This window comes from Micromys minutus (assembly GCF_963924665.1).
Source record: "Micromys minutus genome assembly, chromosome: 1".
NCBI lineage: Eukaryota > Metazoa > Chordata > Mammalia > Rodentia > Muridae > Micromys > Micromys minutus.
The window spans coordinates 26,200,913-26,213,568 of record NC_137969.1 but is presented as its reverse complement, the minus strand read 5'-3'; the positions used below and the strand labels follow the sequence as shown (position 1 = coordinate 26,213,568).

Genomic DNA, 12,656 nt, shown 5'->3' with positions numbered 1-12,656 from the left:
GCGGCTGCAGTAGCCGTCGCCGCCGGAGACGGCTCGGCTCTCGAGTTAGTAAGTTCCTCGGTGGGGTAGGGCGCGGCGAAGGTTGATTGCCGCCCAGGACCCGGCGCTGAGGAGAGAGAGAGTTACGCGCCCTGGGCCTGAGCGATGATGTTAGGAGGAGCTCGAGCTACGGCTCGCCGGCGCCGGTAGCGGAGGCCCCTCGCCGGGACAGCAACAGAGCTGGAGCCCGCAACGAGCCTTCCCCTGTTCTATCTTCGCGCCGACGGCGACGGCGGCGGCGGCGGCGGCGGCGACAGCGACCACGGCGCTTCTGGTGGCAGTGGTGGCAACGCCGGAGGAGGCGGAGGAAGAGGCGACAGAGGCGGTCGCAGTTGCGGAGGACCTGCAGCCAGAAGCCCTGTTCCCTGAAGGACAAGGCATGCCCGGAGGCTGCAGCCGAGGCTTTAGGATCTCCCCCGCAGCCTTACCTGTCTCCATCGCCTGGACCCGGAAAAGTTCGACGGCCGAAATCGCGGCACCGACGGCGCAGGCAGGGGATCATGGAAATCGAGAACTTTATGGCCAACAATTTGTTGCTCAAGGCTCGTCAAGGTGGGTGCATCCCAGCCTCCCGGTCTCCCTGAAGGTAGCGCTTCCTAGAAGCCCCGGTCTTTGAGGGAATCCTGATCTCCGTGGAACCTTTGCGTTGTCTATAATATGGGAGTTTTGATTCTACTGGAACCAATTCTGGGTTGGAGCTGCTGCTTGGCGGGTGTCGGCAAGTGATCCTGGACTAACGTTTGTGGTGTTTTGAAACTGTAGCGCTAGCCTAACACGCACTAGGGCTATTGAGTTCCACCCCATTCTCAGCGCTGCTAATCTGAGTATGGAAAGTTATGCTTTGCACGCTTTCTAGGGTTTCTTGATTACCCAGGCAGAGGTGCCCGGGAAGTAGATACTATTAAGAAGCTTCAGTGTGTTCAGCTCACAGAATGTGAAGTTTATTCTTTGAGAAAAACTAATGAGTAACAGAGAAGTGTTTTTTTTTATCTTTATTTTTGTTTGTTCCTTTAAAAAATTGTTTTTAACTCTATTACAAGTGCATTTATGTCCCAAGTGATTTTCAGGAAGAAGAATCATAATTGGAAAATATGACTACTTTCAATACTGGAAACCCTAATAAGAAACATTGTAAGAAATTTCTTAAATTATAGTGTTTAGAATTAGATACAAAAGGGTTTTGAAACCCTTATGAGGGAAGAGCAGCAGAGGAGACTTGAAGCAGGAAGACTCTTAAGTACAATGGTAGTCTATCTAGGCTTCATAGATTGTGCAAACTATGGAGTAGTAGAGACTAGAGGTATAATCAAAGAAACGAAACAAATGCAAAAAAGACGTCACTCTGTAAATATTTTTGAATTAATACTATTTTTCAAAATAATACTATTTTGAATAGAAAAATTAAGAGCAAGTGGGGAGAGAACCAGGTCTTGGTTTTCTCTTAAGGCAGTTAGGAAAGACTCAGAAGTATGCACTCTTTTCTTTCACTCCAAATTCCAATTGGCCCTTGGAGGGGATTATTAATGGAAATAAGCTTTTATCAATTTTGTTTCTCTTCCCTTTCTACCTTCCTATCTGAATGCAGTGTCTGAGAATAGGGAATTTTACTGCAATGGTTTCTATATACTTGGCCCAGGGAGTAGCACTATTTGGAGGTGTGGCCTTTTTGGAGTAGGTGTGTTTCTGTGGGCCTGGGCTTTAAGACCCTATTTAGAGCTGCCTGGAAGCCAGTCTTCCAGTAACAGCCTTCAGATGAAGATGTAGAACTCTTAGCCCTCCTGCACCATGCCTGCCTGGATGCTGATATGCTCCTGCCTTGATGATAATGGACTGAACCTGTAAGCCAGCTCCAATTAAATGTTGTCATTTATGAGACTTGCCTTGGTCATGGTTTCTGTTCATAGCAGTAAAGCCCTAACACTAGGTTTTATTATAATGCTGTAGAGATTAAACAATGTTGTAGGTATTTTTAAACCCACAAGAACCTGGGTTCAATCACCAGCATCTATGCAAAAAGCCAGGGAGGGCATGGTGCTTATAATTCCAGCTGTGGGAAGCAAAGACAGGTGGGTAACACACATACACACACACACAGAGGTGGGGGGAGGGAGAGAGAGAGACAAACACACATACAGGGAAGTCAGAGAACATAGGCTGTTCCAGGGCTTGGTTCTCAACCATTCACTGACTCAACCTAGCTTGGGTGGCGGTAATAGAAATTAAAAACAAGCTAGAATCTGGGTATATCAGAAGCAGAATATTTGACAAACATGAGTAAGACTCCAATTAAATCTCCAGCTCCACAGAGAAACGGGATGGGAGAGAGGCAAGCAAAGCCTGCCACCTAAACTTGTTCCCTCACTTGTTCAGGAAATAGATCTGGAAAATTTCCAGAGATGTGAGAAAACCATGCCCTACAAAAGGAGGCAAGGGGGCTGGAGAGATGGCTCAGTAGTTAAGAGCACTGACTGCTCTTCCAGAGGTCCTGAGTTCAAATCCCAGCAACCACTCGGTGGCTCACAACTATCTGTAATAAGATCTGATGCTCTCTTCTGGTGTGTCTGAAGACAGCTACAGCGTACTCATATATAATAAATAAATACATCTTAAAAAAAAAAAAGGCAAGGAATACTGAGACCTATTAATGGGCCTGGCATCTAGCTAGATGAGTAAGCCTATTTAAATTCCATAGTAGCAATCTTTTTGCCAGAGGCCTGAGATCTCAGAGAAGGTCACCTGTCCATGAACACCAAAACAGGCAATGGACTTACACTCAGTGGCAACTTTGTCCTCCTTGGGCATACATACCTATGAAAATCAGACCAATGCTAGCCACCCAGCCTGGCCTTTCCCTTGATGATGGAGTAGGGCGCCCCCATCTTTCAACACAGGGCAAGAAGAAAAACCACCAGCTCAATGGGGTCTACATCATGGGCAATCAGCAGCAGCTGAGCCGCCTTGTTCTCCACCAAGGTGGTGACTGTATTAACTCGAAGCATAGATCATCTTTTAGTTGGGACGGCCCCTCTGCCAGCAGCTTTCTTCTCAACTGAGTAGCTGTTTGCCTGTCGAGGGCCTTCGTGAACTGGTTAATGGCAGGAGGTACTTTGAGCAGCTTATAGAGGATGGCTCTTTACCACTGCAGCCTGATGTAGCAGGGCCATTTGATGAAGCGTGTGAGATCTCTTCGGGGTTGGATGTCCTGCCCAATGCCGAAGTTCTTGGCCCTTTTTTCTCAAAGGATTGACCACCTTTTTGGCCTCCTGCTTCTTGATGACAGCGAGGGCCGGGGCCACCTTCTTCCCCTTGGCCTTCTTTCCTTTGGGCATCTTGCTCGGCTGGAGAAGAGAGCTAATTTTTTATTTTTTAAGGCTAAATTTGTGAGGGAAGGTAATGAGTGTTTTTAATATGGTAACGTTCTGGGCAGTGGGCTATTGAATTCAGCGCTTCTAGTCTCAAGATTTGCAATCGGGTATGTGAGGAGCACATGACAGAGCCTTGGACCCGTACCTGTCTCGTCTGCTGTCATTTGATATCTTGGTTTCTCAAACCACTGCACTGCAGGAAGCTCACTAGATCTCAAGGAAACGTAGACTTCTTAGTTGTCTGAGTCTTAGTTGACAGTTAAAGTTGTGCTACACTGTTGGATGACAGTAAAAGTTTGTCTCTCAGAATGTTTGAGACTAAATTTCTCTAATTTAAGGAGACTTTTAGTTTTAACAGATCTTTTAAGAACATCGCAGGTTAGCTCTTTTCCCCATCCTGGTTCCATCATGAGTGCCTTTGTCCTCCTTAGGGTCACTCTGGCTGTGATGAAACTTCATGACCAAAGCAACTTGGGAAGGGAAGGGTTTATTTCCACTTATACTTCCAGGCAGTCACTGAAAGAAGTCAGTGCAGGAATTCAAACAGGGCAGGATCTGATGCAAAGCAATGGAGGGGTGCTGCTTACTGGCCCGTGGCTTGCTCAATCTGCTTTCCTTTTATGAGTGAGTGTTTTGGGGGTGTCCAGGTAGGGTTTCTTTGTATAGCTCTGGCTATTCTGGATGTCGCTCTGTAGACCAGGCTAGCCTCGAACTCAGAGGTTCACTTGCCTCTGCCTCCTGAATACTGGGATTAAAGGCTTTTGAGACCATTGCCTGACACAAAGTGGTTAAGCAACCATTTTTCTTTTCTTGTTCATCCCCAAGATCACACATTAGTAAAGATATCACAATATGAAACATTTTACAAACTTCAAATGTCCTAAAACCTTTAAAAATTCAAACATTTAAAAATATCTAGTTTTATAAAGTTCTAAAGACTTTAAAAATATAATGTCTCAGTTGTGGGATCTTATAAAATAAAAAATAAGTTAAATACTTTCTTACTTCCAAAGGGAAGAACCAGGGCATAGTCAAAGCAAAACCAAATTTTAACTGTGTAAGTAGTAATTCAATGTCTAATGTGAGATACACTTAGGATTTTCTGGGCTCCTCCAAAGGGCTTGGGTAAGTTTCTGGCCTTGCCCTCTGCAGCTTGTCTTTGAGGTTCTGGCTGGCTCTACTCTACTGCTGCTGGAGTTCTTGCTGGCCATCCTGTGGCATCTCCAAAATTTCTGCGGCTCTTGCTGCAACTGGGCTGCACTTTCACTAATGGTCTCTTCTGGGCCTTCTTCAAGGACTCCTGTCACACTAAACCTTATCTGCTCTCTGTGACCACTCTACACCTTTAAAACCAGTATCATCCGGGTGAATCTTACACTACCAAGTTCAGCTGCCACTTCTGGAACACAGCTTGTCTGTGCTGACCATGAGGAATCACTTCTCGTTAAGACTTCACCTCAGTGATGCTGTTCTCTTAGTTACAGCTGATTCTTTAGCCCCAGCTGACTAATATCTACTGTCCCAGCAAAGCAAATGTTTCATTACATTGATCAGGATCTCTCGTTAATTATGGTGATCCCTCAGCTTCAAGTAACCAGCCACCACAGATTCTTCACACAAACGGTCTGCTAGAGCCTTTGCTTTAGAAATCTAAAACTTCATAAGCTGGGTCTCCATTGCCTTTACTGCTCTCAGCATTCTTATCACCCAAGCTCCTATAGAACAACTCACTGAGCGCTTTAACACTCAGCGGCTTTTCTAGCCCAAAGTTCCTTCCACTGTTCTCACCAAAACAATGTGGTCAGGTGTGTCACAGTGATACCACATTATTCCTGGTTTCAGCTTCTATTCTAGTTAGGATTACTATTGCTATGATGAAACATGGTGACCAGGGGTGGCTCTGACCCACAATGGGCCCTCCTCTGTCAACTACAAATTAAGAAAATGCCCTACAGGCATGCCTACAGGTTGATCTTATAGAGGCCTTTTTTCCCCCCTAAATTGAAGTTCCTTCCTCTCAAATGACTAACTATAGTTTGTGCCAAAAAACTAACCATCATAGCCCTCTTCCCCAGTCTTCTAGAGGCTCTTTCTCCATGTTCCCAAGTCTGTCTGCATGTGATCCTCCTTACAGAGAGGTCTCCTTAAATGCTACCTAGTCACAATAGCATCTTCCACCTTTTCCCTTTAATTTTATTTCATACTGTTAACCATGATATTATCTAATTACTTATATCGTGTGGCTTATATTTTCTCCCTTACTGAGGATATGTGGGGGAATGTGCTAGAAAGATGGCTCAGCAGTTAAGAACCTTTGTTTCTCTTGCAAGACAACCTAGATTTGGTTCCTAGCACCCAGTTTCATGGAATTATGGAAGGCTCATAACCTTCCATGATTCCAGTTCCAGAGGGTCTCACAACTCTTCTGACCTCCGTGCATTCCAGGCATGCACATGGCTTACATTCGTAAATGCAGACAAAACAATGATCCATATAAAGTAACATAAATTAAAAAAATTAAAAAGAATATAGAGGACAGACTTTATTTTTGTTGTTGGGGATGGAACACAGGCATCTATACATGTATGTGTATGTATTATCACTGAATTCTATTTCCATCCCAGACTGTACTTTCTTAAGAGTTTAAAAAGTATTGTGTGTATTATCTCTACTTCCCCTTGCGTGTGTGTGTGTGTGTGTGTGTGTGTGTGTGTGTGTGTGTGTGTGTGTATGTGTTGTCTGTAGAGGCCAGAAGAAGACACTGGATCTCCTGGAATTGAAGTTACAGGTGTGGTACCAATTGTGGGTGGTGGAAGTAAAGCTCAGGTCCTCTACATGAGAGTACGCATCTTTAACTGCTTAATTCTCTCCCCCCAACACTCTGTTTTGTTTTTTAATTGACTATTGCATTCCCAGTGCTTTGAAAGTGTTTGACACATGGTAGATATTTCATAAATATTTGTTTAAAAATAAATATAAATGCATTTTAATAATTTAATAATGCTGGACCAGTGTTTATAAGTAGCAGTGCATGTTGGATCTACTTTACAAATTTGGAAATGGAGATGGGGAATTTTATACTTCGCTAAACTGATACCTATTTGAGACAAATTATTATAAACTTGTATTTATCTTATGTACCCAAAGTAGTATTAAAACAGGATAATTGTTATTATGAAATGTAAAATATCATATTAATAATATTTTAGTAAAGAAACAAACAACTCCCCCACTCCCCCCCCCCTTTTTTTTCACTAGGTATGATGACATAGCTGTGTGACACTAACATAAAGTTAATGCAGAAGGACCTAGAATTCAAGGCCTGGACTACACAGTGAGATCTTGTCTCAAAAGTAAAACCAAAACACAATTTGAAATCTAAATTCTTATTTTTTTTCAAATTTTACAGGATTTACCAAAAAGACTGGTCGTAGTAAAAAATGGAAAGAGCTCCTGAAGTTGCCCCCAGTCAGCATGTGCACTGAATTAAGATCCTCCATCGGTGAGTAAGTAGTTCTTCCTTATGTCTGCAGGGTGTCTGACATGGCGTCATTCCTTAGATGTTACTACTACTCCAGGTCTGCATTTGCTTCAAAGTTTTCTGATGAGAGTTTCATGAAACTTCGTTAGTCTTTTGTGTGTAATGGAGACTCTAGAGTGCAGTTATGACTTTTCCCTTCATAAAAACTAGTCCATATTGAGGTTACAGAATTGGCTTAGTGGCTAAGAGCAATGGATGCCCTTGTAGAGGACCCAGGTTTGGTTTCCAACAATGACATGGATGCCCACAGCTGTGCCCACAGCTCCAGATCAAGGCATGTTCTTCCGGCCTCCTCAGGCCCTGTGCACGTGTGCACAGACATATGTGCAGGCAAAGTACCCATACACCTAAGTTAAAAACAAGTTAATCTAAAAAATATGTCTGTGTATGGCTCTGTGCCTGTGAGGCAGAAGAGGGTGTTGAATCTCCTGGAGCTGAAGTTACAAGCAATTGTGAACTATCCACTGGGCTGAAAACTGATTCGACCTAAGTCCAAGTGCTGAAGCTGATGCAAAGTAGCCATAATGACCACAGCCTAAGGGCTTTGTGCATGGTCTATAAGCACTCTGCCTACTGAGCTTGGTCCCTAGCTCCCTAGCCTAGATATGTCCATGTTTAAATCCAATGATCTAAAACAGGAATGTTTAGACTCCCAGAATTACTTGATATTAACAAACCTTTAACTGGAGGGATTTATTATGGTTTGTTCACTTGACTTAATTCTTCAGCTTTGGAGTTACTTTTGGGAAACCAGCTAAGTCAGGGCAAGAACTCAGGACAGGAACCTGAAGGTAAAACTGAAGTGAAGGTCACGGAGGAAACTATTTACTGGCTTGCGTAAGGATTTCTCAGTTTGCTTTCATATGTACCCCAGGACCTGCCCAGAGGTGGGACCACCCATATCAATCATTAATCAAGAAAGTGGCCTATAGACTTATATGGACCAATTTTATGAGACATTTTAAATTAAGAGTCTCTCTTCCTGGGACTAGAGAAATGGCTCAGTAGTTAAGAACATTGGTTGCTTTTACAGAGGACCTGGATTCAGTTCCCAGCACCCATACAGTGGCTCACAAACTTTGATCTGTAAGTCCAAGTTCAGGGGATTCAGTGCTCTCTTCTGAATTCCAAACATTCATAAACATAAGATAAATCCAAAAGAAAAAAAAATCTGTTCCTGAATGCACCTAGGAAGATTTGTATCCAGTTGACTGAAAACAACCAGCACAGCTACTGCTAGGAGAGTGGCTGGCCTTCCTCCCATTCCCCGAGCCTCCATCTTCCCTCCCTCCATTCCGTTCCTTCCTTCCCCTTCCCCCTCTCTTCTTTTGCTTTTAGTTAGTGTACAAAATAATGGGCCACTAGAGTCGTACCTATCTTTATTCCCAACATTCAGGAGGCAGAGGCAGGTGGATCTCTGTGAGTTTGAAGCCAGCCTGGACTACATAGTAAGTTGCAGGTCAGCCAGGACTACATAGTGAGACCTTGTTTCATAACAAAACAAAACTAAAACAAAGTAATGAGTTTCACTGTTACATTTTATTAGACTTTATTCTTATTTGCCATCCTCTGCTGCTGAACATGGCTTTCTTGCTGAAGGTTGACTTATTCTAGACATAATGCTTTGTTTTTTTATTTTTCTTGACACAATGCTGGAACATTAGAGCCTTCTTCTTAGAACAATATCACTGAGGTAAGGAGATGCAAGGGATAAGATACTTTCTATGGAAAAGAAAAACAAGCAAGTAACTATAAAAGGGAAAGTTAAAAATCATAAATTATAAAGAACAAACAAATCAATAATCATAATTACTTTAACTTTTGTTTGCAAGTATATAAAGTATTAAGAATCAAGATGGAGAGAGGTTTTTAAAATTCTGATTTAGTACATTGCTGCATAAGCAGTTTATTCTAGGTGCCTAGGGTGGATGCAGTGGTAGAAAGTTCCCTTTATGCTCCTGTCTTCCTTGTGGATGGTCACCCCTAGGGCTTATCTATCTCCTATATATTTCATGTTGGAGAAGAATACTCTATATCAAGTTAAGTTTTACAAACCCTTACAAGTTCTAGGTGTCTTTGGCTCTGCCTGTTGGTTGGTTGACTGGGTGGTTTTTTTTGTTTTTTTTTTTTTTTTTTTTTGGGGGGGGGAGAGGGTCTCATCATGTAACCCAGGCTGGCCTTGAATGTATAGACTTCCTGTCTCAGCCTCCAGAATAGTGGGATTATGAGCAAGTGCCTCTGCAATCAGTTCTGCCTATTTTGTGTATGTACATACATATATGTATGTATGTATATATGTTTGTATATTTGTGTGTGTGTAGATGTCTGTACATATTTGTATATGTGCACGTGGAAGCTAGACAGCAATTATTAGGTATCTTCCTTGATCAATCTTCATGTTAGTGTTTTTGAGACAGAATCTCTCACTGAGTTTGGAGTTTGACAATTCAGCTAGACTGTCGGTCCAGTGAACCCCTGAAACCTGCCTGTTTAACCTCTTCAGGAACACTCCATCATGCCCAGGTTTCTGTGTTGGGGCTGGGTGTGTAAATCAGAGCCTCCTGCTTGTGTCCTCTGCACTTGACCAGCTCAGACATCTCTCCCAGCCCCCACTTGTGTTGTAAATGTGTGGTAACTCAATTTAAATTAGAAAACAGAACAGTACTTTGGAAATAATAATACAGATACTATTTTTTGCTTTTATTTTAAGTGAAAACAGTGTAGATTGAGAACAGCATTTAGTGGGTAGTAACTACTATGCTTGTTTCTCCCTTTTGCCCAGAAAAGGATTTTAGCAGTCTTTGTGACAAACAACCAATTGGAAGACTTCTTTTCAGACAATTCTGTGATACAAAACCAGATCTAAAGAGGTGTATTGAATTCTTGGATGCAGTGGTGAGTGACTCATCTCAGGACTGCACTGTGCAATTTTGTGCTTTTGAATATTAAAAACTGGGCCTGACAGAGTTGATAGTTGTCTTGATGTTATATTTCATTCCTTCTCTCCTTCCCTTTGTTTCTAAGATAGGGGCTCACTTTGTAGCCCACACTAGCCTGGACCTCACTTTGTAGGTCAGGGCTCTCACAGGGTAGCCTGGCCTGGCCTTGAACTTTTAGTCCTTCTGCCATCAGCTCCTGCTTGTTGTGGTTACTACAGACATGCACAACCTTCCTCGCTTCTGGTGAGTAATTTTTGTGTATGAAAAAAACAGCAAGAGATGAGTACTGCTTTTACTTTTAAAAACTTTTATTTTAAATGTGAATACCTGCATGTTTGGGTGGATGTACGACATTTGTATGTCCGATGCCCTTGGTGGTCAGAAGGTGGTTCCTTTGGAACTGGAGTTACAGGTTAATTGTTAGCCACCATGTAGGTCCTGGAAACTGAACCTGGGTCCTCAGGAAGAGCAGTAAATGTGCTTAACTGCTGAACCATCTCTTTAGCCCTGTTTTCTCTTTGTTTTTATGCAGCCTGGGATTCCAGCTTGTGGGAAGGTACCTTCCACATTTAGAGTGGGTCTTTCCTACCTCAGTTTATCTTTTCTAGAAACACCTTCATAGAAACATGTAGAGATATATTTCCATGGTGTCTAAATCCAGTCAAATTGACAATGGAGATTAACTCACCCACCCTCATTGACATTTTTACCCCAGTATTGTTCTTACATCCTTAGAGAACTATTTAAATTTATTCCATAGCCCTGCTCTCTGGTTCTGAGAGCACCGTATGAGTTCATGGGTCAGATAATTTAAAGCTTTATGAAACACTGTTGTGAACAGCATCACTAACCTTTGTCTTTTTCCTAATCTCTCCAATCAGGCAGAGTACCAAGTTACCATTGAAGAGGAACAAAGAGAGTTTGGACTATCCATCTTCCAAAGATTCTTCAAAGAGGTATGGTTTCTCCTCTTTTCCTCCTACTCTTTCTCTTCTCCTCCTTTTTCTTCCTCTTCTCCCTCCTTTTCCCTCTTCCTTCCTCTTCTTCTTCCCTCTTCCTTTTCCCCTCCTCTTTTCCCTCCTCCTTCCTCCTCCCCCTCTTCTTCCTCCTCCTACTCCTCCTTCAATTTTTGGATAAAATATAACATGTATTAAAGCCTTTATTTTTCACAACTGTTTCTCTTTTGTGTTTTTGTTTAGATTAAGAAAAAAAAAACTTAAAAATTGATTCAAAGAATTTAATTCTGTTTCTTAAAGCAGAACCTAAGTGAAAGAATTTTATTTGCCTAATTTGAACTGAAAATAGCATATTTTCTAAAAGTTTTTATAAGTCTTAGTTTTTATTTCTTCTTAAAAAACAAATCCATTTCTTTATTTCTATTTTATTTTAATTCAAGTTATTCATACCTACATAGACAGGAATCTTTCTCCATGCAGCACTGGCTGGCCTCAAACTCACATATATTTACCTGCCTTAAAGACTGTTGATATTGAGGGCATGCGCCATTACACCTAGCTATACCCTTTCTGCTTTTTTTAGGAACTCTGCTTATACATTTCCTTGTGTGTGTATATATAAAGTCACATAACAGTGCTTCTCTAGTTTTCTGAGGTGGCATGTTTGTCTGTGCACTGCATGTGTGCCTGGTGGTCACAGAGGCCAGGAGAGGGTATCAGGTCCCCAAGACTGAAATTACAGTTTCAAGCTGCCATCTGTGTGCTGGGATTGAATCTGTGTCTTCTGGAAAGCAGCCAGTGAGTGCTCTTAACTGCTGAGCCATCTCCCCAGCCTGTTTTTATTTCTCTTGATTTACTAATGTATCACCATATTAACAACTGGAGTCCTGTGCCAAAGACATGACATGTTATGTCCCATGTTATATTGCCCATTTTCCACAAAGAAAGGAATTTTAATGGAGAAAAGACAAGAAAGGGTTTTAATCAAAATTGAAGACGTGGATTAAGCATTTCAGGCTGTCTGTGTAATGATATGAGCTGTAGGTTAAATAGAGGAAGAGCTGGGGTAAGAGAAATGTGTAATGGAGTCATGCTGTGGTCTAGGGTTGATTATTGTCTCAATGATGGTGTTGTAATGTGGCTTCAGACAAATTCTTACCACTTGAGGGAACAGTCTGTCTCTAGTGATGACTGATCCTATTTGGGGGTGGGGTGTCATTTTTCATCATAGGGTCAGGGAGGTTTTTCTATTTCTGAAATTCAGGTGACTGCAGGCTTCGGACAATATTTGGCTCTTTCAGGATTCTTTCTGAGAACTAGACATTGGAAAAGTTGTTGGTAGACTATTCTTTTTGCTTTCAGTGTTAAGAGGGATGAGGCAAGCTAGGTATCAATGATTAACATGCCTATGCATATAATGTTAAACAAAATCTGAACCAAAGTAAAAAAGAGATATGAAATGAAGAAATATGTCAAATTTTTATCTACTGTTAGTTATCTTTTGTTTTTGAAGAGTTTTTATAATTTAAAATTCTTTTTTGGTACATCTTTTAATCCCAGCACTTGGGAGGCAAAGCAAACAGATCTCTGTGAGTTTAAGGCCAGTTTAATTTTTATATCAAGTATCAAGTTCCATCCAGGTTAGCGAGGACTACATTCTAAGACCCTGTCTTTAAAAAAAACAACAAAAATAAAAAAGTTGTACAAAGTTTAAAGATAACATTAGAGAAGGGAAAAGAGAGTATAGGAAGGGGTAAGTCCACGCTCTGTTCCGGAGGTTCTCAACCTGTGGATGGCAATCTCTGGGGAGTCAACT

At 41.9% G+C, this 12,656-nt stretch overlaps 1 protein-coding gene across 1 annotated transcript in view; it reads left to right on the top strand.

Moving 5' to 3' along the window:
* Positions 1-539: 539 nt before the first annotated feature.
* GRK4 (G protein-coupled receptor kinase 4) overlaps positions 540-12,656 on the top strand; it is a gene marked incomplete at its 5' end in the record, with an annotated part of 81,453 nt that continues 69,336 nt past the window's right edge. The window contains 4 exons of the mRNA XM_080922434.1: positions 540-591; positions 6,814-6,906; positions 9,728-9,840; positions 10,766-10,840. Of these exons, the coding sequence (XP_080778560.1) occupies positions 540-591; positions 6,814-6,906; positions 9,728-9,840; positions 10,766-10,840 (333 nt within the window). The remainder of the gene's footprint in view (positions 592-6,813; positions 6,907-9,727; positions 9,841-10,765; positions 10,841-12,656) is intronic.